The sequence below is a fragment of the Geotrypetes seraphini genome, chromosome 8 (genome assembly GCF_902459505.1).
Source record: "Geotrypetes seraphini chromosome 8, aGeoSer1.1, whole genome shotgun sequence".
Lineage (NCBI taxonomy): Eukaryota > Metazoa > Chordata > Amphibia > Gymnophiona > Dermophiidae > Geotrypetes > Geotrypetes seraphini.
The window spans coordinates 64994305-65018205 of NC_047091.1; the positions used below are offsets into that span (position 1 = coordinate 64994305).

At 44.9% G+C, this 23901-nt stretch overlaps 1 protein-coding gene and 1 long non-coding RNA gene across 4 annotated transcripts in view; one reads left to right on the forward strand and one right to left on the reverse strand.

The window, feature by feature from the left end:
• The window catches only part of LOC117365130, a 41056-nt gene extending 34428 nt beyond the window's left edge, over positions 1-6628 (reverse strand). Inside the window, exon 1 of the long non-coding RNA XR_004540359.1 lies at positions 6384-6628. This is a non-coding gene — a long non-coding RNA (uncharacterized LOC117365130). The remainder of the gene's footprint in view (positions 1-6383) is intronic.
• Positions 6629-6640: 12 nt separating this feature from the next.
• MRPL11 (mitochondrial ribosomal protein L11) overlaps positions 6641-23901 on the forward strand; it is an 81914-nt gene continuing 64653 nt past the window's right edge. For 2 of the 3 annotated variants that reach the window (XM_033955118.1, XM_033955121.1), the window contains exons 1-2: positions 6641-6797; positions 12999-13128. In XM_033955118.1, coding sequence (XP_033811009.1) covers positions 13006-13128 — 123 coding nt within the window. In that variant the 5' untranslated portion in view covers positions 6641-6797; positions 12999-13005. The remainder of the gene's footprint in view (positions 6798-12998; positions 13129-23901) is intronic. The other variant, XM_033955119.1, reaches the window with a different exon arrangement.

Sequence of the window (23901 nt, forward strand, 5' to 3'; positions counted from 1 at the left end):
AGAACTGCAAGCACTGTTGTGTAGAGAGCCATTCCTTTTGATCACGGAAGCAGGAGTGACCTTGCATACCGTTCCCTTCTTGCCAAATGTCATCTTGATGTTTCATGTTAACCAAGTGGTTAAACTGTCAGGATGATAGACAGACAGACAAGGCCTTAAAGGTAATGGACTTCCAAAGAGTTCTCTTGCATTACCTGGAGGTCACTAATGAGTTTCATCTCTTTGATCATCTTTTCATGTTAACTAATCAGGCGAGATGAGGCAGACCTGCTTCCAAGGCCACAATCTCAAGATGGATTCATAGAGCAATATCCTCTGCCTACATCTGTTGCGGCAAACAGCCCTGCCTGTTTCACTGAAGGCACATTTGACAAGAGGAGTGGCCTCTTGAGCAGAAGCTTGGGCAGTTTTACCCAAGGAGATTTGTAGATCAGCAACCTGGTCCCTCTCTTCATACCTCACCAAATTCTACAGGGTGAACATAGCAACACAGGAGGATGCCGCTTTGGGGTCAATTCTATGAGAAGGCTCCTCTTTCCTACCCTAGAGTTTGGGAACTGCTTAGATAAGTCCCTATCCTTTATTGCACTGGAAAAAGATGATATCTTTTTCAGTAGATAGGGATGGTATGCTGACCCCCCACACTCTACCCAGCAATTTATCTGATGCAGCTGCTTTCTGATTCAAGCTTAATGGCTGGATCCATGGCTAACATTTCACTGTCAGCCAAACTATTGAATTAGGAAGAGACCGTATATAGGATTAAAAGGGAGAAAAGTTGAGCTCCATAAATATTCAGACTATTTATTTTCCCTGCTTGACTTGTATTTTATTGAATTCATTGTTCCTTTCAGAGGATTGTTAACATGTTAACTACATTACTGTTTCCTCATTGATTGTTTTAACTTCATCTGAGCAGATCAGAGTCCTGATTTCAGGGAATTCCCCTCTCTTTTCTTCTGTAGGGCTCTTGCCAGCTTTGGTACGAACTGAGGGAGCAGGGGGAAGCAGAGACCGTGGAGAAAGAGGAGTTGAAAAGTTGTGATTGGCATCTTCTGCAATGTGCACGATGGATAATCCTATGGTTCAGCCTACCATCCTTAACTACTGGAAAAGATATTATCAAGGTAAGTACCTACCAGTAATCTTTTTTTAATGATAATGAACATGCTAAACTTAACGATAGTAGGTGGGCGAGTGTGTATCCGCCTATGTACAGGGGAAAAAGGGGGTGGCAATCATGTTAAGAAGCTGGTTGATCAGGTTATGGTACTTTCAGCTGATCCAGAGGGGAGATAGCATGGAAGGTTACTATAGCATGGAAGGCAGTCCTAGTGTGCTGCAGATATGCCCCTATCAATATGACAAAAATTTCTATAATAGATTCTAACACAGCTTGGGATCCAGAACTTGAGAAATCCTACAAGCTTAGGCACAGAGAGTGGTTAGCTCTAAGGGTCTTCCCAATCTATGTCACTTGTTAGAGCTCATTGAAGTCTGAAGGTCCTTCATCCAACAGAAAGAGACTACTCATCTCTTGAGGCATACTATACAATCTCATATTTATAACATAACATAATTCTTTATTTATATACTGCACATATGCCTTTTGGTTCATGGCGGTGTACAAAAGAATACAACAAGGAGAAAATATGACATTAAAATTGGTTAAACCATGAGGAAGTATGGCACACAAGATCTCCCTATCTGTCCCTTTTAGTTTCTGAGAGCTTTTTCCATTGCTAAGCGGAAATAAGACCTTATGTTTTGTGGATGGATTGATGCCTTTCCAGGCTGTATAAAGATTTCACAAGTTACTGCTTGCATATTGGAGGGATTAAGATACATAATACAGCCTGTTAATTTTTGGGGAGGCGGTGAAAGCTGCCCTTCTTGTGCAATCCCAGTCTATTCCTGGACAAGTGGGCTATTGTCCTATGGTTACCAGACAGCTTGTAGGAAGCCTCGATTATACAAAGTTTTGAGCCCCTCCCCTCTTACCTCAGGACTGCCCCCCTAGAATTCAGTTTCTTTACTACAAGCCAGATTGTAGGAGCTTGTCTTTTCTGCTTGTGTTTATTTTTATTTAAACTTAAGTCATTTTATTCGTGAATTTTGCCCTTATGCTGCAGAGGTTCCCTGCGGGGACAGCTCTGGCTGCAGGAGTTTACAGACTTTGTGTAAAGTCTGTTTCCAGGGGGCTGGCTGCCTGTCAGTAAACCCTCTGGACAGCCCGCACCTCGGTTTGGGGCTCAGGGACCATTCCCTTGGGAACTTGCTCACCCCAGGTTCGCCTGCTAGTGGGTTTGAGGCAGGCTAAGTGGCTCTGTGGAGGTATTCCTGGGATCAGGGCCAACTGCATTCTTCCACCTGGTCGTGTGCACAGTGTGTTCAAGGGTGGCTGATGTCCCCAGACATTGGTGTCTGGACGGGGGAGCAGTCAGAGGACCAGCAGCCCAGTTTGCATGCTTGTAGAGGCAGAGGATCTCCCTGTTAGCTGTTTCAGCTTCTATTGCACAATGAGTACAGGGGGGTCTCCAGAAGTGACTTTTCAGAGGTTGGAAGTGTGCCTTAATCCTCTCACCCATCCATAAAAATCTCAAAATCATCGTGTTTTAAAGGTTCCTTTGCTTTTCTCAGGCCGTTTTCTTCTAAAAATAGCACCTGTAGCGGCCACTCAGATGGACTTCCCAGGGCAGTATTATGTGGATTCATACCCCATTTGCAGTGGATGGCTATCTGGCGAGCGGTCGTGTCCCACGTGCACTGTGGTGTGAGGGGGAGGGGGGATTTCATCAGCCTAATTACCTTCGACTTCTGAAGGGGGGTCCTGCCTATGTTTCTGACCAGGGGCCCCGTAAAAAGTCAAAAGCAGGCTCCGAGGACAGCGCAATTGCTGTTCCAGCAAAATGCAGTCGCGATTCGTCAACCAAGGCTCATAAGTCCTCCAAGAGTTCTAAAAAGGGTCTGCAGGAGGCAGCTCCTGTCCCGGATGATGGGTTTTCCCTCAAAATTATTCATATGATGTATTGGGCTTATTTGAGACCCACCCACTTTCCAGGGCACAGGGATTGTGCCCTGCTCCCCTGTGGTGGCCCAGGCTAGTGCACTGGCAGTTGCCGTGGTCAGCCAAGATGCCCTGACCATGCCCTTATGCAGGCTGACACTACTACCAAGGGGGGAAGGTAGCAGCCCTCATGGATCTCCAAGATCAGGATCCGGGTGGATCCCGGATCTGGATGAGGATCCCATGGTGTGGAAATTTATTTTTTACACCCATTGATTTCTGAGTCCCTCCAGGAGTTGAAGCTGGAGATTTGTCCACAAGGCACCGCGGAATGCTCTCTTATAAGTAATGGGTGCAGAGGCAGCAACTCTACCACTGAGCCACACTTTCCCCTATTTGGGTATAACTGCATGCATAAGGCCTTCTCAGCATGAATGCCAAGAAGGCACATCGGCATCTGAATGGAACAATCAAACATGACCAGATCAATTGTTCTGTGTATGAATATTATCAGAGCTTTCTACCTGGAATAAAGCCTACTGGCTCGAGATAGATTAAGGAAGGTAAGATTGCAGCAAGCCTATTGGGCAAAACCTTCACCAAAAGTTTTACATCTGTGTTTAGCACTGAGATAGGGCAATAGAACTAGCACACCATAAGATCTGTCTGCAAAAAAAAAAAAAAAAGAACAAAAGAATTGCCGCTGCTGGGTCAGACCAGTAGTCCATCATGCCCAGCAGTCCGCACACGCGGTGGCCCCCAGGTCAAAGACCTGTGCCCTAACTGAGCAGCTTAGAGATATTGTAATTCAAGCCTCCTTCACAGAAAGTGGCAAGGGAAAATCCATACAAACAACATTCAAGAGATGAGTAATTAAAGGAGCAAGCTTGGAAGTGAAGGTTTTATAGAATTCTCCTGAAAAAAATAATCTAATCTGGAAACTTATGATTAGGTAGGGATTTAATAGCTTGGAGTATTTCTTTTAACTGTGATCACCCAATCCAGAGAAGCATCTTGTGCAGGTGTTAAATGCTAGAAGAGCAAGCTCAGACAAGTCAGTCTCAAAGTTTGTAGTATATAGTTCACTGTAATATTCCTGAGTAGCATACAGGTCAATAAAAAATCTGATTCATCATTGATTTTATATGCTTCTATAAGCCTGTTGTCCTCACAGACACAAGGCCAGCAAGCAGCATATCTTTTTTTTCTTATAAATTTGATGTTTCAGTCTGGTGGAGGCATAGGTTCGCCAATAACCTTGGGCAATTATAGAAGGGAGAGAGCACTTTAGCAACTATTTTAATAAGTCTCTCTGCTATGGGTTTGTAGGTTTGCTGCTGAACCAATAATGGCACAGATGCCAACTCTTTGGATGCAAGAGTGCCTAAGCACCCCCCCCCAATACTTCACAAGGGGGGGGGAGATAATTTCTGTTGAGTCCTTTTCCTTTTATGAGGTCCCAGTAAGTTCTAAGTGAGATGGGTACTTCATGTGACAGTGAAAAAGTAGCCACAAAAAAAATGTATCACAATTTTTCTAATTAAGAGATTGCATCACATAGACTCCTATCACATAGGAGCCAGCTCTGTGGGTGCTTGAGCACTCCCAATATGTTTCTATGTTTCTAAACTCCTGTCTGGAACTTGTTACCACCCTATACCAGGGCCGAACAAAACTTAGATAAATTCCAAGGAAATCTTAAATCCTTCCTTTTTAAAGACGCATATGAATGCTGAAACGGTCCTGCTGATGCCTTGTTCCTATTCTGATCTCCTTTACCTCCCTTCTTTTAATTAATTTTCATATCCTCCTTTCTTTTAAATTGTAATTCTCCCTACTTCCCTTTTGTTTCTTTGCCTGTCCAGTTCATCCAGTATATATTTAGAATGTTTAAATATTTTCCCCCCTATTTTATTGTAAAATGTTTAGAAATTATGATTAGCACTATATCAAAATTTTAATAAACTTGACACAGAAGGGTAATTTCCATTGGCTTTAGCACCTCCAATCATTTTGAAAAGTTGGTTCCTATGGCCTATCATAAATTTTGTGGAAAATGACAAAACTCTACCCTAGTGGTCTCAAACTCAAACCCTTTGCAGGGCCACATTTTGGATTTGTAGGTACTTGGGAGGGCTGCAGAAAAAAATAGTTAATGCCTTATTAAAGAAATAACAATTTTGCATGAGGTAAAACTCTATAGTTTATAAATCTTTCCTTTTGGCTAAGTCTTAATATTGTAATTTATAGCTAAAGAGGCATATGATCAAGAAACTTATTTTACTTTTGTGATCATGATAAACATACTGAGGGCCTCAAAATAGTACCTGGCAGGCAGCATGTGACCCCTGCTCTACACTAACACAGCTGTTCAGCAGCCCCTGACTGAACAAACAGCAGGGCCATTAGCACTCCTAGCTAGGGCTGGTGCAACAGTATTGGATGCCTGTAGGGAAACCTTCAGTCCTATGCCACCTTCAATTAGCTGTCAGGTCCTTAATTTACCCTCCTTCAAGATAACATGCTTTTAAATATTACATTGTCTTGCATGTATATATTACTCTTCTTGCAAGAAAAAGCGTACATTGATTGTTCCTTTTAATTTGTGTGGCTATCGTTTTGCTTTGATTTATAGCTCCCATTTGTGGTCCTAGGTGACTGCTTAGTTTTACTTAATGCAGGGGTGTACAATGTCGGTCCTCGAGGGCCGCAGTCCAGTCGGATTTTCAGGATTTCCCCAATGAATATACATGAGGTCTATTTGCATGCACTGCTTTCATTGTATGCTAATAGATCTCATGCATATTCATTGGGGAAATCCTGAAAACCCGACTGGATTGCGGCCCTCGAGGACTGACATTGGACACCCCTGACTTAATGGTTGGACTGGCCCAACTTGCAGCCTCCCAGAGGAAAGACACAGCATCAGGAGTAACAAAACTCCAGGACGGCATCAGGTGCACTCTTCCGAGAGTGTGACAGAATCAAAAACACTTCTCAGCTACTAAAAAAAAAAAAAGCATAAGGCTAATGTTTGTAGCTCTCTTGTACTTTCCTTCCCCCTGCCCAGTTTCTCTACTTTCACAATGAAAAACCAAACCAGCGCGAGGTTTTGCAGAAAGAAAAAAACAACAAGTAAAGCCAGAGTGGCTCCCGCTCTCTTCCTAGTCTTTTTCTACTTTTGAAGTGTATGCTTTTTTTTTTCTTCTAAAATACAATCTTGTACTTTCCAGCACCTCTTTCTTCATATCTGAAATCAATTAAACATGTATATAAAACAAATCTATATAACAAGCAGAATATCCATTCTTTTTTAACTTTTCTTGAAGATATCTAAGCCAGCGGCTCCTGGGAAGCAAATGTATTCCGATATAACCTTTAAAAAGTCTGAAGCAGCTGGTGACAGCATCAGAACGAGGCTTGGAATACACAGTCACAGAGATGCTTTTGGAGCACAAGAGTGAGGCGTGGAATTTACCGGAAGAGGGCCGGAACACTAGACTTAGCATTGGGTATAATAGTGAATACCCCCCCAAAAAAAACAAACAAAACAAAACATACATGCTTCAAAAGAAAATAGTCCAATAACCGCAGCTGTCCTTAAAAAGACAAATTTGGTAAAAAAAAACCCAAACAACCCCTTAAATTGCGAAGCAAATTCCGAACTGATGGTTCCGCTTTCTAGTCTCGCGAGAGTTCCTGAACTTCCTGCACCGGGCATTTCAGAGAGTAGAATGGCAGCGGGGAAGTAGGGATCTTTTTGGTATTTTTTGTAGTTGCAATCGGCAAGGTGAGAGGAATAGTTGGTGGGTTTCTACAAAGAAAAACTAGATAGGGTGGGGGATTGGATGCAGTAGGGCGGGAGTTTAATGAGAGAAAAAAAAAGTTGGGTGAGGGCTCCTTGGGGTAATTTTAATTGATTGACTAGGTCAGGGGTAGGCAATTCCGGTCCTCGAGAGCAGGAGCCAGGTCAGGTTTTCAGGATATCCACAATAAATATGCATGAGATAGATTTGCATCTCAAGGAGGCAGTGCATGCAAATCCATCTCATACATATTCATTGTGGATATCCTGAAAACCTGACCTGGCTCTGGCTCTCAAGGACCGGAATTGCCTAGGCTGTTATAGAAGTACTGACTGGATGATAGCTGATGATAGGCGGGGAGGGGGGGGGAGAGAGAGAGTTGGGAACCCATGCCCGGAAATTACCTCTTTGCTTCACCAATCAGATGTTTCATATCATGACACCATGCTGTGGGAAAGGAACGGCTAATTTCTGGCAATGATTTGTAGTGGTACCTTTGGGAACTGATATACTAAATGTTTCTTGCCTGCAGAAACAAAATGGGGAAAAAGGCTTGATAAATCAGTTTCTAAAGGAGCTGTTGCTGATGTTGAAGGGAATCCCCCCTCCCCCCAGTTCTTTGCTGTGGACAATATTAGGTGTGAGTTGGAGGAGAAAAGAGGCTTCTTATGTTTTTGAGCTGGCTCCTATATTCAGTGAAAAATGTCTGAAAGGGTTTAAATGTTTAATTGTTTTGCCCCAAGTTATTTCCTGCTATTTGATTATATATATTCAGTGCCTTGCAAAAGTATTCAAACATTTGTATGTTTTCAAAATGTACTGACAGGACTTTATTTCAGTGATTCACATAACCTATTCTGCACTTTCAATGTGAATGATCAAAAATAGAATCATTCAAATAATTAGGAAAAAGAAACCAAAAAGTCTTGATTGCTTGGAGGGTCATAATAAAAAAATAAATCTAAGTCCGTTTTGGGCCTAAGTTGCTAGTTGCCCAAAGTCAAACATGTCAAAAGTCCACTCTTGAAAAATACATCCAAAATAATTTTTTTTGAGAATCGTCTACTTTTACGTCCAGCTGTTTAATCATCCAGACTGCTAAGTCATCTATCTTTATACCCCATTCTCGTCCCAAAATTCATCCAAGTCAAAAATGCCTATAACAAGACCTTTTGGACGTGGGAGAGGTCATCAAAGTGACCTCTCCCACGGAAGGGAGTGATTAAGGAGGATAAAGAGGTAGCTGAGAGACTGAACACGTTCGTCTCGTCGGTTTTCACGAAAGAAGACACATCTAATATACCGGACTCAGAGGATCTCATGAGTGGGGAACAGGCTAAAAAATTGGAGCACATAGAGGTAAGTAAGGAGGATGTCCTCAAACAGATAGACAGGTTAAAATGCGGCAAATCACCGGATCCGGACGGGATCCACCCAAGGGTTCTGAAGGAGCTAAGACAAGAAATAGTGGGCACAATCCAGCATGTTTGTAACCTATCCTTGAAAACTGGAGAGGTACCAGAGGACTGGAAATTGGCAAATGTCACAGCTATCTTCAAGAAGGGATCGAGGGGTGATCCCGGGAACTACAGGCCGGTGAGCCTGACTTCAATTATAGGGAAGATGGTGGAAGCTATGATAAAGGACGGCATTTGCGAGCACATCGAGAGGAATGGCCTACTGAGAACAAGCCAGCACGGATTCTGTAAGGGAAGGTCGTGCTTAACGAACCTTCTATACTTCTTTGAGGGAATAAGCAGTCGGGTGGACAATGGGGAACCCATCGACATCATTTACCTCGATTTTCAAAAGGCTTTCGACAAGGTGCCACATGAAAGGCTGCTTAGGAAGCTGTGGAACCACGGGGTGGGAGGGGATGTGCACAGATGGATCGAGCACTGGTTGTCGGGTAGACTGCAAAGGGTCGGAGTAAAGGGCCAATATTCTGACTGGCGGGGAGTCACGAGCGGTGTGCCACAGGGATCGGTTCTGGGGCCGTTACTCTTCAACATATTTATCAATGACCTAGAAAAGGAGGCAAAGTGTGAGGTTATAAAATTTGCAGACAATACCAAACTGTGCGGAAGAGTTAGCTCCAGGGAGGAGTGTGAGGACCTGCAAAGGGACCTGGACAAGCTGGAAGACTGGGCAAACAAATGGCAAATGCGCTTTAACGTGGAAAAATGCAAGGTCATGCATATAGGGAAAAAGAACCCGTTGTTCAACTACAAATTGGGGGGGGGGGGCATTGTTGGGAGACAGCAGACTTGAGAGAGACTTGGGTGTGCTGGTGGATGCATCACTGAAGCCATCTGCACAGTGCGCAGCAGCCTCAAAAAAGCCAACAGGATGCTGGGCATCATAAAGAGGGGCATAACAACCAGGACGCGGGAAGTCATCATGCCATTGTATCGAGCGATGGTGCGTCCACATCTGGAATACTGCGTTCAGTATTGGTCGCCGCACCTCAAGAAGGACATGGCGATACTTGAGAGAGTCCAAAGGAGAGCAACGAAACTGGTAAAAGGGCTGGAACACTGCCCATACGCCGAGAGGTTGGATAGGCTGGGGCTCTTCTCTCTGGAAAAGAGGAGGCTCAGGGGTGATATGATAGAGACCTTCAAAATCATGAGGGGCATAGAGAGGGTGGATAGGGACAGATTCTTCAGGCTGAAGGGGACAATAGGTACGAGGGGGCATTCGGAGAAACTGAAGGGAGATAGGTTCAAAACGAATGCAAGAAAGTTTTTCTTCACCCAAAGGGTCGTGGACACTTGGAATGCGCTACCGGAGGAAGTGATCAGGCAGAGTACGGTACAAGGATTCAAACAGAGACTGGACGGATTCCTGAAGGATAAAGGGATCATGGGATATTGAGAAAGCTAACCAGAAAATAAGTATAGAAACCCAGGTCGTGCATGTGCAAGACCGGAGGGCTAGGAAGGGAAACCAAGGCGGCATGGGGGCCCCTTCTGGTGATTTAGACAGGTCGTGACCTGTTTGGGCCGCCGCGGGAGCGGACTGCTGGGCAGGATGGACCTGTGGTCTGACCCGGCGGAGGCACTGCTTATGTTCTTATGTTATGTTCTAAAGTGATGGATTGGCCACCCAGCCATGACAACACAGTAATGGGGCACCTTACAAGGCACTGCTGTGAACTTCACAAAAAGGGTGCCACATAAACATCTCCAATCCAATCCTTACTTTTATATACCGGGTCATTCCCCAGAGGGACTTGAAACGGTTAACAAAAGTTTGCTCAAAGTAATATTAGGGAACAATAGTTGGACAGGAAAGTTCATCTATTAACATCTCTTACTTGTCATCTAAAAATTTCATGGTGATCCCCCCCTCCAAAAAAAACACCCCCAAAGCTTACTAGACCCACATGTCTACCACCTCAATAACCCTTATGGCTGCAGGTGTCACCTTTATGGCAGTACAATAAGGTTTTGGGGGATGCACATGTTTCACCATGAATGCAATAGTTAGAGTGGCTTATGGGCCTGGGTCCTCCTTTCTATGGTTCACTAGCCCACCCCCCAGACTACTTAAGCCACTTCTCTACAGCTCTACTAGGCTTTCCTATGCCAGGTGCTGATGTTCTGGAGGCAGGTATGTACGTTTTTATTCTGATTTTTATGGTATGGCGGGGTCATTGATCACTGGGGGAGTGTTTGGGGGGGGTCTGTACTTTGTGTCTGCAGTGGTTATCTGGTCACTTTGGATACCTTCTGGGCACTTAGACCTGTTTTTAGATCGCCTAAGTCACCATACAAATTCTGTCTAGGCTGTCTCGTTAAACTTTTGGTTATACGACTAAGTCTAGGTCAGCCCACGTCCTGCCCAAATCCCGCCCTCACCACTCCTCTTAAAACATCCTTCAACGGCACTGAAAAGGCCTGAGCTGTTTTTAGATGCATCTAAATCCCATTTCGATTATCGGCACTTGGACGACCTGTCTTTTTGATCATCCAAGTGCTGATTTAGGCAGGATTTTAGATGTATTCCCATTTCAATTATGAGCCCCATAGTCTTTACACCTGCTAATTCAGTTCTTGGCAGAAGCTGTTTGCAAAACTAAATGCCAGTTGCTTAAAAAAAGTATTTACTAACTTTGCAAAGCAGGGTAGTGCAGTTTTTGCCTATTCTTCTTTGAAAAATAGCTAAAGCATTAGAGAACCACCTAAGGACTGACATAAAAGGTGAGACTTTTTCTTGGACTTTAGGTGAAATTTCAGGTGTAGAGAGGTAGAGCTGGGAGTCATCAGCATATAGGTGATACTGGAAGCCATGGGAGGAGATTAGGGCACCAAGGGAAGAGGTGTAGAGAGAGAAGAGGTCCTAAGACAGAACCCTGGGGTACACCAACCGCTAACAGGGTAGCAGCAGTAGAGGATCTACCAATACATACACTAAAGGTGCGTTGGGAAAGGTAGGAGGCAAACCAGGAGAGGACAGAATCACGGAATCCAAATGAGGACAGCATATCAAGGAGTAAGTTGTGATTTACAGTATCAAAGGCAGCAGACAGGTCAAGAAGGATAAGGATAGAGTAAAGGCCCTTAGATCTGGCCATGAACAAGTCACTGCAGACCTTAGTGAGGGCAGTCTCTGTGGAGTGTTGGGGGCGAAAACCAGATTGTAGAGGATCGAGAATCTGTCATGTTGAAAGTAAGTCCAGGCAGCGACGGAGAATAGCACACTCAAGTATCTTGGATAGGAATGGAAGAAGGGAGACAGGGCGATAGTTGGACAGGAAGGAGGAGTCCAGCAAGGGTTTTTTGAGAAGCGGCTTAACCACCGCATGTTTGCAGTGGAAAGAGATAGACTGAGAATATGGCATATGGAGGGATAATAGTATGTGAGATGGGGTTGAGTAGAGGAGTGGGAATAGGGTCTGAGGGGCATGTGGTAGGCTTGGCTGAAGACAGAAGTTGTGCAGTTTCTTCCTCTGTGATTACAGAGAAGGCAGAAAAGTCAGCTTTAGTTGATGGGTGGACAAGTGGGCGAGGCCAGACAGGAGAAGCTTCCTGGGTGAAGGATGAAGGGGAGGTGCAAGGTTGAAGTTCAGGAGAGTGGATGGTAAGTAGGGGAAAAGGATGTGAATTTGAAGTGAATTCAAGGGCGATCTTGTGGACCTTGTCATGAAAGTAATCAGCCATAATTTGGGGAGAGAGAGAAGGAGGGGTTGGAAGTAGGGGCGCTTTGAGGAGGGAGTTAAGCATGGCTAGTGTGCTAGTGTTTTTAGTGCTGATAACAGTACAGATGTCATAGGAATTCTATGAGCATCGGAGCTGTTACTGCGACAGCCGGCACTAAAAACGCTAGCACAGCTTTGTAAAGGAGGGGGCATGTTTGGTGTTTTTAGACCTTTGCTTCTAATTCAGTGGTTCCCAACCCTGTTCTGGAGGACCATCAGCCAGTCAGGTTTTTGGGATAACCCTAATGAATATGCATGAGAGATTTGCATATAATGAAGGTGACAGGCATGCAAATCTGTCCCATGCATATTCATTAGGATTAACCTGAAAACCTGACTGATTGGTGGTCCTCCAGGACAAGGTTGGAAGCAAGTCTTCTCTTCATCCAGAACTATTAAAATCAGCTCAGCTATTGTGGACACAGGTGGGCTCCGTTTACATTTATTACTGGCCTTGTTAAGGCAGTTTTGAGAAATTGATCTAATGTGGGTTTGCTATGACAAAAGGATAAAGATTTAAGCAATCAAGAACATAAAAATTACTATACTGGGAAGACTGAAGGTCCATCAAGTCCCGTATCCTGTTTCTAACAGTGGCCAACTCAGGTCACAGGTACATGGCAAGATCCCAAGGCGTAAAACAGATTTTATGCTACTTATCCTAGGAATAAGCAGTGGATTTCCCTAAGCCATCTCAATAATGGCCTATGGACTGCTCTTGCATTTTTTAATCCTGCATTACACTTTGAATATTTCTATAATCATTCCTTCACATAGAAAGTGTAGAGTTATGTTATATAGTTCAGTGAAAAGAGCTCATACTTTAATGCATCTTGAATTATATTTTTAGACAGTAGAATTTGGAAAAAATACAAGTGTTTGAAGATTTATTACATGTGTATGTATCTTATATATATCTTTTCATCTTATTACATGTATATGTATCTTATATATATCTTTTTATATATCTTTTCTCCCATAGGTGAAAAATGTCAAAAGCTTTGCGAACTGCAAAGTCAGTGAAGAAAGTTGATGTACGAGGTGTAATCCGGTCTATTGTGCGAGCAGGGCAGGCAGCTCCAGGCCCTCCTCTTGGACCCATCCTTGGCCAGGTAACACTAAAATCTCCCTTTTAAGTGTCTGAAAGTACCGATTCTTGTCGGTAACAGTTCTGTGAAGGCTGGAGATTAATGCATGCCCCTATTTGTGAATTTTGAGGGGAGTACCAGAGGAAGCACTGTTTATCTGATCTGTTTATCTTGGCCATCTTTTAAGGTGATTTCTGTGTGGTATTTTTTATTTCATTATTATCTTTGGTATGGAGTTTAGAGAGAAGGGAGGTGGAATAATTGCAAGTTAAAACCATTTTCATGTGGAAACACACAGCAGGAATGCTTTGGGGTCCTTACCCTATAGCAGGGCTATGGAGTTGGTGCTCTAAACCTCAACCCCATCTCTGAATCTATGTAAGGTAGATCTAAGAGAAATTTGGTTAATTACAGATCCTAGGATATTTCTTTATATACAAAATTAGGATTAATAGACCACAAAATATATTTATTTGAAGTTTGAAGAAAGAAAATGAACAAAACAAATTCTATCAGATGAAAATTATACAATATAAAGTTGTAAGTTTTTATGTTGAAGCTAGAGTCTGAATCAATACATTTTTACTGACTCTGACTCCATCCAAACTTGATTCTAACTCCACAGCCTTGCCCCATAGCAGGTACAGACAGTTCTAGTCTGTGAAAACCTCAGGTAGATCAGGATATCAGGATATCCACAATGAATATACAGGAGGCAGTGCATGTATATTCATCTCCTGTATATTAATTGTTGATATCCTGAAAATCTTACCTGCTTGGAGTTCTCAAGGACTGGAATTGCATATATTCCTGCCCTAGGGCTTCTTGTTATATTCAAGTTCCTGCTTCAGCCCAATTTTCCATATAAAATAAAGGGAATGGCATTTTACACTTTTAGTAATCTCAATCCAAATAGCAGAATGCAACTTAATCACTGTTGCCACTGAAGTGTCTACCTGCTTTTGCATTTAAAATATGCCATGATGCTGGTGATAAGACCTTCAGAAGAGGAGCACAGTGTTCGGAGTGAAGTAACAGGTTACCCTCGCCATGTAAATGCATAGGAAGTAGGCTGATGGTGGTACCGGATTGGGGCTAGAAGGAGGCTGATGTTGGGAGCAATTGCTGGGACTGGTACTAGAAGAGGGCTGATGCTGGAATGTGAGAAGGGAGAAGAGATTCTCTTGGGAGAGGGAATTAAGGGCATATGCAAAGGAAGGTGGAGAAAGAAGGACATTGGGATTAATGGGGGAGTGTGTGGTGCAGTGGTTAGAGCTACAGCCTTAGCACCCTGAAGTTGTGGGTTCAAATCCCACACTGCTCCTTGTAACTGTGGGCAAGTCACTTAGGCTCCGAGCCACTAAAGTCAGCGATCGTTGCTAAACCTGTTTTCACAAAATGGCCCACCATGTGTTTTTCCCCTCTATCGCCTATTTTCCAATCCAGCCATGCAAATTTGTAAAACCACATGCAAAATAGCCAAGCTATTGATTCACTAACATTTGCTTGGCTATTTTGCATCGGGTTTTACAATCCTAAAACCCAACTGCTGTAGACCTGTTGGTAACTGTGTTACTGATAGGTCTGCCGTTTTTTTGACAGGTCTGCCTGTTTTTATTTTCATTTTTTTTTTCCATGGTACAGATATTTTGTCATGTACACATGCAAAATATCTGCCCCATAAAAAAAAAATGAAAAAAGTTCTCCACCATTCGTAACAGCCCTCCCCCAATGACCCCCAACAATTGCGCCCCCCCCCGGCACGTGGTGACCCACAAATGGCAGGAGGGATGCCCACTCCTTCCTGCTATGACTTCTGCCGGCTCACCCGCTTCCCCAAAAAAAACGGCAGGAGGGATGCCCACTCTCTCCTGTCATCGGTGGTATCGACATCGGCACCCCTCCCTGCTGAAATGGCAGGAGGATGCCCATTCCTTCCTTCCACCGCATTGCCCTCTCCCCTCCCCTGTGTCTAAATCTTTGGCTGTTGAGAGCAGGAGGAACCGCAAACACCTCCTGTTCCTCTGCCCGACCTACTGCGCCACTGGGCCTTAGGCTGCTCCCTAGTGCATCATGTGATGCATGGGGAGGGGCCTAAGGCCCTGATTGGCTCAGACACCTCATGCTTCTCCCTTGGGAGGGGCCTGGACTTCTGAGCCAATCAGGGACTTCCTTAGGAAGGAGCCTAAGGAAATCCCTGATTGGCAAAAACAATGGCCAATGAGGAGCCCGAGGCACCTGAGCCAATCAGGGTCTTAGGCCCCTCCTCGTGCATCACATGATTCAGCCTCTAAGGTGATATTGAGCAAACTCCCCTTCAAAGGGAAATTGCTCTTTTGGCAAGGGTCTTGACAATCTGATGGCCAGTGTGACAGATTGTAAGCCAAAGTTCTTACCGGAAAGCAGACCGTAAGCCCCACGAGGGTCCAGTTGGGGAAATTTTAGTGGCTCAAGGCGTTTTTGACTACTCAGGAATGTCAACTTCCCAGAGACCATTCCAAGTCCTGAGACAGAGGCATCCAGCTCCCATCGGCTGCAGCCTGCAAAAAGCAGCAATGATTCCATGCCTGTAGCCCCCCCTCCTTGGGTGGGGGGCAGGCTGGCAGAGTTTTGCATGCATTAATGCAGATACCTTCAGACCACTGGGTGCTGGACATCATTCAGGAAAAGGTACAAGCTAGAATTCTTTCAACCCCTTCTGGATCTTTTCGTAAATTCTCCTGTGGGAAAGTTGGACAAAGCAGCCAGAATTCTGGCAATGATATAGAGGCTCAGAGATCTAGGAGCCATAAAGGCTGTATCGGAAGGCGAATGGGGCTTAGACAGATATTCAATATACTTTATTATGCCCAAAAGAGACTTGGATGACTGGAGACTGATTCCGGGAGTGATTGCGATCGTGGCAGGAGAGATGAGCCATCTCTCCTGCCATGATTGTTGCCGGGGGGGGGGGGGGGGATTCTGTAACAGATGTTGTTTTTTACAGACACTGGTTACAGAATCCAGCTTCTAGGCGAAGGACTGACCCTTCCTTCACCTAAAAGGTCTTGTTTTGGACGTTTGTGACTTAGGCTATTTTTTAGTTGATAATGTGTTGTAAGTTTAGACGTAGTGGTGGTCTGGGCGTATAAACTGCTGAACGTAGAGGTAGGCCATTCTCAAAAAAAAACTAATTTTGGACATTTTTTTTGAGTGGACATTTTTCCTGCTGCTACTTTCAGCGTTTAGGGCCTTAGGCCAAAAGGGGACTTAGACGTTTTTTTTATTATGCCCCTCTTGCTGTCTAACACCAGCTCTGACAGGATACACATTTCAAATCTGACATATTATAATCACAACATAGAAAATAAAATTATTTTTTGTACCTTTTGTTGTCTGGTCATTTTGCTTTTCTTTCATCTTGATCCCAGTTTCTCTTTCTGACTTTTTGTCTATCTTCTACTAATTTTCTTTCCAGTGTCTGCTTACGATTTTTGTACCATTCCTTCCTTATGCCTGTCTCCAACATAGTAATTTTTCCCATTCAGCTTTCTTAACTTTTTCTTTTCTTTTTTGCCCCTATCCACTCAAATCTGCCCTTTCTCACCCTTCTTTTTAAATTTTCAGCTATCTCTCAATTCTCCATCTCCACTCAGTCCCTAGGTCTCCCATTTCCCATCTCACTCTTTTCCCAGCCTTCTGTTTCCTTTTATCTACAACCCATTACCACAGCTCTTTTCCTCTCTCCCCTTGGTAAAACATTTTGTTCCCTTTCTTTTCTGTTGTTCTTCTTCCCTCCCCACTTGATGCTGAACAATGAGATGGAAGGAAAAAAGAGATACTATATCTCTCTCCCTTCCACCCCCAGGCCTAACATTTATGTAACATAAAGTCTAATTTCAATAAATCATTTTAGGCAAAAATTTATTTTTTTGTGCGCGCTATTTTAATAATTTGTGTGAGTGCGCACAAGCGCACAGCTTAGAGTGAACAGTGATTGGGACCTGAGTTGCACTTTTGACTTGTCCGTTCATCGAACATTATCTCCGAAATGTGTCCCTCCATTCCCAGGGCACCATTTTCTAGGGTTACCATTTTTTGGGCTGGAAAAAATCCAGACACATGGCTCCGCCCTGTTCCACATCTGGCCCCATCTAGTTCAGCCTTCGGCTCCACCCCATTCTGCCCCAGCCCCTCCCAGTTCAGCCTCCAGCCCTGCCCCCACAAACCTCCTCTTCTTTCCCCGACAAGCTCCAGCCATGTCTGGAGGGCCTAGAGCAGGTGTGGATGTGTGCGATATCCACTCATGTTCAGATGCTCTCCAGATGCGGCCGGAGCTCATAGGAGCTTTCCAAAACCCGGACAAACTGCCGGGTTTTGGAAAGCTCGTCTGGGACCCTGGACAATCCTCTAAAAAGAGGACATGTCCGGGGTTTCCTGGATATCTGGTAACCCTACTATTTCCTGCCCTCCATCCCTAGGGCACACTCACCTTGCTGTGTTCTCCTCCCATCCCCCCAGCACACTCAGCCAGCAGCAGCTGCTCTCTCTCCTTCCCCCGCAGGACTCTCACTACAAAGAGGAGGAAGAGGAAGTGAACCGCTACACTTCAGGTTATTTCCTCCTCCTCCTCTGCCGACCCTTGACCTGACTGTTTAAGTGAACTTGAGGGCCTTATACTGCCTCAAAGTTCATATAGTCAAGTGTAGAACCAGCAGAAGAGAGAGGAAGAAATGACCCTCTCTTTGCCTCGCAATCTCTATGGGGAATCAGTGGGAAAAACTGAGGAGAGTCTTGATGCCGGCGCCTTTGTAAAATTCTGCCCAGCAAGTGTAGAATTCTGCATGCTCTGCAGGGGTGGAGAATTTTGTGCAAATTCTGTGCTGTGCAGAATTCCTCGAAGAGTAAAGATCAGAAACCGTTCAGTGTGACATGTATGTGCAATAGCAGGGGAAATAAAGAGAGGGTAGATAACTTTTCACATGCGTTTATAACCTCTTAAAAACTGGCTAATATCTACAGTATTACAGATATGAGTTGGAGATGGTATGGGGGAAAAGGTTATAATTAAGGATACATAGTGGGACTGTGTCAAGATTGCTGACTTCTGTTAGAAAGGTCGGGAGGTCATACAGGAGTACAGGGTTGATAATCCGATGGAGTTATCTCCGATGTTGTCTTGTCGACCATGATCTGTTGTTGAATAAGAGGGATTTAGAAAATTTTTTGCTCTTGGGAGCAGGCTGCACAGTGGAAAGACATGGACTGGCAGAAAAGAATTTGGTAGATCATGGAGGGCAAGTATGTTGCAACAGATACAGGACTCCTTCGTTAAATATACAAACAGATGAGAGATCACGTGATGCCCTGAGCCGAGGCAGACGCTAGCTGCCTGAGCTCCCGGGCCTCGAGTCCCCGATCGCCCCGTTGCCTGCCGTTGGGGGTGTGCCGGAGACCAGCACGTTGCAGCGCTTAACGTGCCCGATATATGGACAGATTCTTGTCCTCTCCCGTGCCGCAGATGTCCACGTGAACACAAAAAAAGGATCGGGGTACGCCCGCAATACAGCACGGAAAAAATGGCGCCGGTCACCTCCACACCCCCGATTCAACAAATAGCACCGGAGGCACTTACAGCGTTAACTCAGGCTGTAACGGCGGCCATGCAGCCTAGCATTGAAAAACTTTCTGAGCAGCTTTTAAAATTGGAAAACATGCTAATGGAGACTGCCAGCAGGACTACAGCTTTGGAGATCCAAGTTTCGAGTTTAGATGATACGCAGCGGACCCATGACACCACCCTGCAGGAACTTCATGCTCTGACCCAAAAACAAGCTGAAAGACTGGATGATCTGGAAAATAGATCATTCAGGTCCAATTTACATTTTTTGGGTTTACCTGAAACAGTGTCGGGACCTAAGTTACTGCAAGTATTGGAGACATGGCTGACTAACACCTTTTTCCTGCATGAGAGCCTGGGGCCTATACGCATAGAAAGGGCGCATCGGCTGGGCAGGGAACAGGCCCGAGAGGCAAGACCCCGTATGGTGATAGCCAAACTTTTAAACTACAACCATAAAGTCGAAATTCTGCGCAAATATAAACAACTACGGGAGTCCTTAACATTTGAGAAGTCAGAGGTGCGCATCTTTCAGGATTATTCAGCGGCCCTGACCAAGCGCAGGAAGCTGTTTTATCCAATTTGTTCCTCCTTGGCTGAAAAAAAAAATACGCTTCCTTTTTTTATATCCGGCCACTTTGCGTGTACACCACCAGGGACAATGGCATGTATTTGATGCAGCTGCTGAGGCAGCCCTTTATATGAACACCCAGGTGCTTCCTCAGCCGGACCTTACTTGACTGAGAAGGGGGTGCAGAGCCGCACACACCTCACATTGATTGCTGGACTTTGGACCTGAGGATACTGGCAACCTGAAACCCCAGATTTTGGGGGCCTGGGACTTTCTACCACTCAGGCTACCACTGGGCATTTTGGTTTGAGTATACATACATTTTAAGGTTATGTTGTTCCTTACCAGGAGATAATTCTCTGCACATTAGTGGTCTCCCTTAAGTTTCCTTTGCAATGGGCTGAAGTTATAGTGTTGGTATTTTTACAGTATGGGTGACTTTGGGCCTGGAGTAGCATTGTATTGTGATCTTTCACACCTTTAGGACCGCCTCGAGGCAGACCTTTAGCTGTGACCACAACCATGCGAAAGGGGAATTGGCGGGGATGGGTGGGAGGGGTGGGTTGGAGTCGACTGAGGGGGAGTCCTTTGCTGATATGGATGTTTCTGAATATTGTATGGATGCAGGAGAGTGTGGGTACTGAAACTGTTATGAGCCTTATGTCAGATACTTTGCAAATCGTTCAGATGGTGCTCGGGCTGGTCCTGTGCCACATGGCTGCCCCGGGTGAAGCTGGGAACTCGGGGGGGGAGGGGGGGCTTATCTCAACACATGGTACGCTTTCGATATATATTCACCTTTTTCCTACCTACTGGCTAATAATCTGAGAATAATATCATGGAATGTCTCGGGCATTACCTCCCCTATTAAAAGAACAAAAATTCTAACTCAGCTCAAACGACAAAAAGTTGATATAACTTGCCTGCAAGAAACACGATTGACGGAGCTAGAACACCAGAAATTGAAGAGGTCATGGATGGCCGCTGTGTATGCGGCCTCCTCTACACAAAAGCGTGCAGGGGTAGTGATATTAATTCGTAAGACCCTACCCTATACAGCAAAAGTGGTAGACACTGATCCGCAGGGCAGATACTTACTGTTACAAGTGACGATAGGAACATACTCTTTTTATCTTATGAACGTGTATGCCCCCAATACTTAAGATCATTCCTTTTTTGAGAACATTACAGCATTGCTTCTTGAGCGAGTTACTGATCCGGTATACCTAGTAGGGGATTTCAATCAGGTCCTAGACCCGACCTGTGATCGTTCTTTGCCAGGACTAAGCTCGGGAGTGTCCCAAACAAAAGGCTTACCTTATCTTTTTGCCACTCTAGATATGGTGGACCCCTGGAGACTTCTCCACCCCACTGAACGGGATTATACGCATCGCTCCAGGGCACACAATACACAATCTAGAATAGATTATATCCTTACTACGAGTAAGGCATTCCTGAATGTGGATGCAGCGGTGATAGGCCCAGCAGTGATTTCCGATCATGCGCTGATTTGGCTTGATGTGAATGTGGGCTTTGGCCTACGGGGACCCGTTCGCTGGCGCTTCCCTAGTTACTTATTCTCAGACGAACACTTTAAAACTTACCTAACATCTAAGTGGGATGATTTCCTGGAATTTAATGGTCAGCATTGTAATAACCCGACGCTGTTTTGGAGTACTGCGAAGGTGGTACTTAGAGGAGATTGCATAGCTTATGTAATAGCGCGAAATCGCCGACTATCACGGGGCATCATTCGGTTAGAAAAGGAACTGGCAATTGCTAAACGCCATTACACACAACACCCGACACGAACGTCTCGAGAACACTTGATCTCGGTAGAAACGACCCTTAATTCATATATCCACGAGCGAATGGTGAAAATGCTTTTGTATCAAAGATACCGCTATCATCGCTATGGCAATCGATCCGGGAAGTTACTAGCCCGATTGACGACACAGGCTCGGGGTCATCGTTATGTACTGGGCTTGCGGGATAACACGGGACTACTCCACCACTCTACTGCCCACATTGCGCAGATTTTCCAATCTCATTTTCAAAAGATATATGGTCGCCAGGACTCGGGAGCTGAACCCCTTATACGGGACTATCTAGCAGATTCCGGCCTGCTGCCGCTCTCACATCCGGATGCTGAGTTTCTTAATGCACCCATTACCCCTAAAGAACTACAAAAAGCTGTCCAATCCCAAAGAAATTTTTCTGCTCCAGGGCCGGATGGCTTCAAGGCAGAATTTTATAAACTTTTATCAGGACAACTTGGTCCCTTCTTGAGAGATTACTATTCCCAGACGATTAAAGATGAATGCTTTCCTATGGAAGTGAATGAAGCATTAATTACTTTGATATTGAAGCCTGGAAAAGATAGCACTGCTCCCGAGTCTTATCGTCCAATTTCTTTGTTAAATGTGGACATTAAAATTCTTTCCAAAATATTGGCTGATAGATTAGCAACCCTTCTCCCAAACATCATCGCATCCCCACAGGTTGGCTTTGTAAATGGCAGGCAAGCAGTACATAATGTTCGTAAAGCACTGTTGTTGTTAGCTCACACACAATATCATAACACCCCGATGCTGATGCTTAGCTTAGATGCCGCGCAGGCTTTTGACCAAGTCAATTAGTTGTATCTCTTTGAGGTGCTGTCCTACATGGGCATATCTGGTTGGTACACCACAGTGGTTCGTACACTCTACTCGACGCCGAAGGCGAGACTACTTGTTAATGAACTTATTACAGACCCAATCCTTATTGAAAGAGGTACCCGACAGGGATGTCCCCTGTCTCCCCTCCTATTCTTGTTGTACCTAGAACTGTTTCTCCGCACTGTATCTCTGGACCCTGACATTGTAGGTGTGGACCTTGGGGACCACTCTCTAAAAGTCTTGGCTTTTGCAGACGACCTCTTATTTATGCTCACTGACCCTCCTCATTCCATTACACATCTTTTACAGGCACTCAACGAATTTAAATTTTATTCGGGCTTTACGTTGAATTACCAGAAATCTATTGCATTAGCTAGCCCGGTGACACTACAACGGACGTGGAGGGGGCCATTTCCCTTTACATGGGCACCAAGCGCGATTCGATATCTGGGAATTTGGATTCCTAGAGATCTCAAGACTCTATATGATATCAATATCACCCCACTGTTGCAAGACACCTTGCACAGTTTACAGAATTGGACCACTTTCCCACTTTCAGTGGCGGGACGGGTCTTATTTCCCAAGTGGTTATATCGCTTCCAGGTCTTACCCCTGTTTTTATCTTACACTCATAATGCACGTTTGATTAAAGGCCTGCAACGCTTTCTTTGGGGAGGGAAACGACCCTGTATGCAATTTCTGAGGATGTGTTTGCCCAGGGATAGGGGGGGCTATGGTTTATTGAATGTACGATGGTATGCTATGGCTTGCCAGATGCGACACATTAATGATTGGTATAGGGGGACATCTGACTTTTCTGTCACACCACTGGAGTTATCTTTGCTGGCTCTGTTTCATATAAGCTATTTTTTACATGTGGTGGATCCGCAGATACGTTCTTTGGTGGCTCATTATCCAATATTTATGCCAGCCCGGCGCACCTGGAGGTGGGTTTGTAAACTGGCTAAGTTGTCTTCTGGGATTTCTTTATTTCTACCCATCCAAGGCAATGGAGCCTTTCAGCCGGGACTACAAAACACCTCCTTCCAGAGGTGGAGTGCGCAGGGACTTCAATATCTTTTCCACCTGTTTCTGGAGGATGGGAGATTGGCGACTTTTGCAGAATTGCGCCAAACTTTCGATCTACAACCTAATGACTTTTTTGCTTACTATCAGATCCGACATTACATCCAGTCTCTACCAGTGGTTTATCTTACAGAGGACAACCGGGAGGCCCTCTCGGAACTCTTAACCTTTCTGCACAACAAAGGATTCCTCTTCAATTTCACATAGTGGGGATCCGGGACAGCCACTCAGGCACTAATTTGAACATTTTGGCAGCAGTGTGGGCAGAGGACTTGCATTGCACATTGACAGCCCAGCAGTTACAGCGGGTGCTGAAGCATATTCAGAAGGTGTCTCCTAATATTACCCACTGGGAAATGCAACTAAAAATAGTTCTGAGTCTCTACATTTCGCCGGAACAAGCAGCCCGGATGGGGTTCACAGCGTCTCATTCGTGCCCGAAATGTACCCAGGCTCATGCCTCTTTGGGTCATATGCTTTGGAGCTGTCCCAAAATTCTGCAGTTCTGGAGGCATCTAGGGAAGTATACTACAACGCTTTGGGGGAAACGCTGGCTCCCACAACCGAGAGCATTATTTGGATATTACAACATAGCTACGCCTAAGCCCAAGGGAATGTCATCTTTCGTAACTAGAGTGCTCCTGCTGGGAAAGAAAGCCATACTTACTAACTGGTTGTCCCGTGTTCCTCCCTCCTATGCACAGTGGAGATCACTGATGATAATACATGCTACGCTGGAACGGAGACTGATAGGAGACCTGGATGGTGGACCGGGTCATAGGCTTTCTCAAACCTGGGAATGTTTCTGGCGGGACCTCACTCCACATGCACGCAGTAGACTCCTGAATCTCTAAGTTTCACTCAGCCTCTCAGTTTTGACT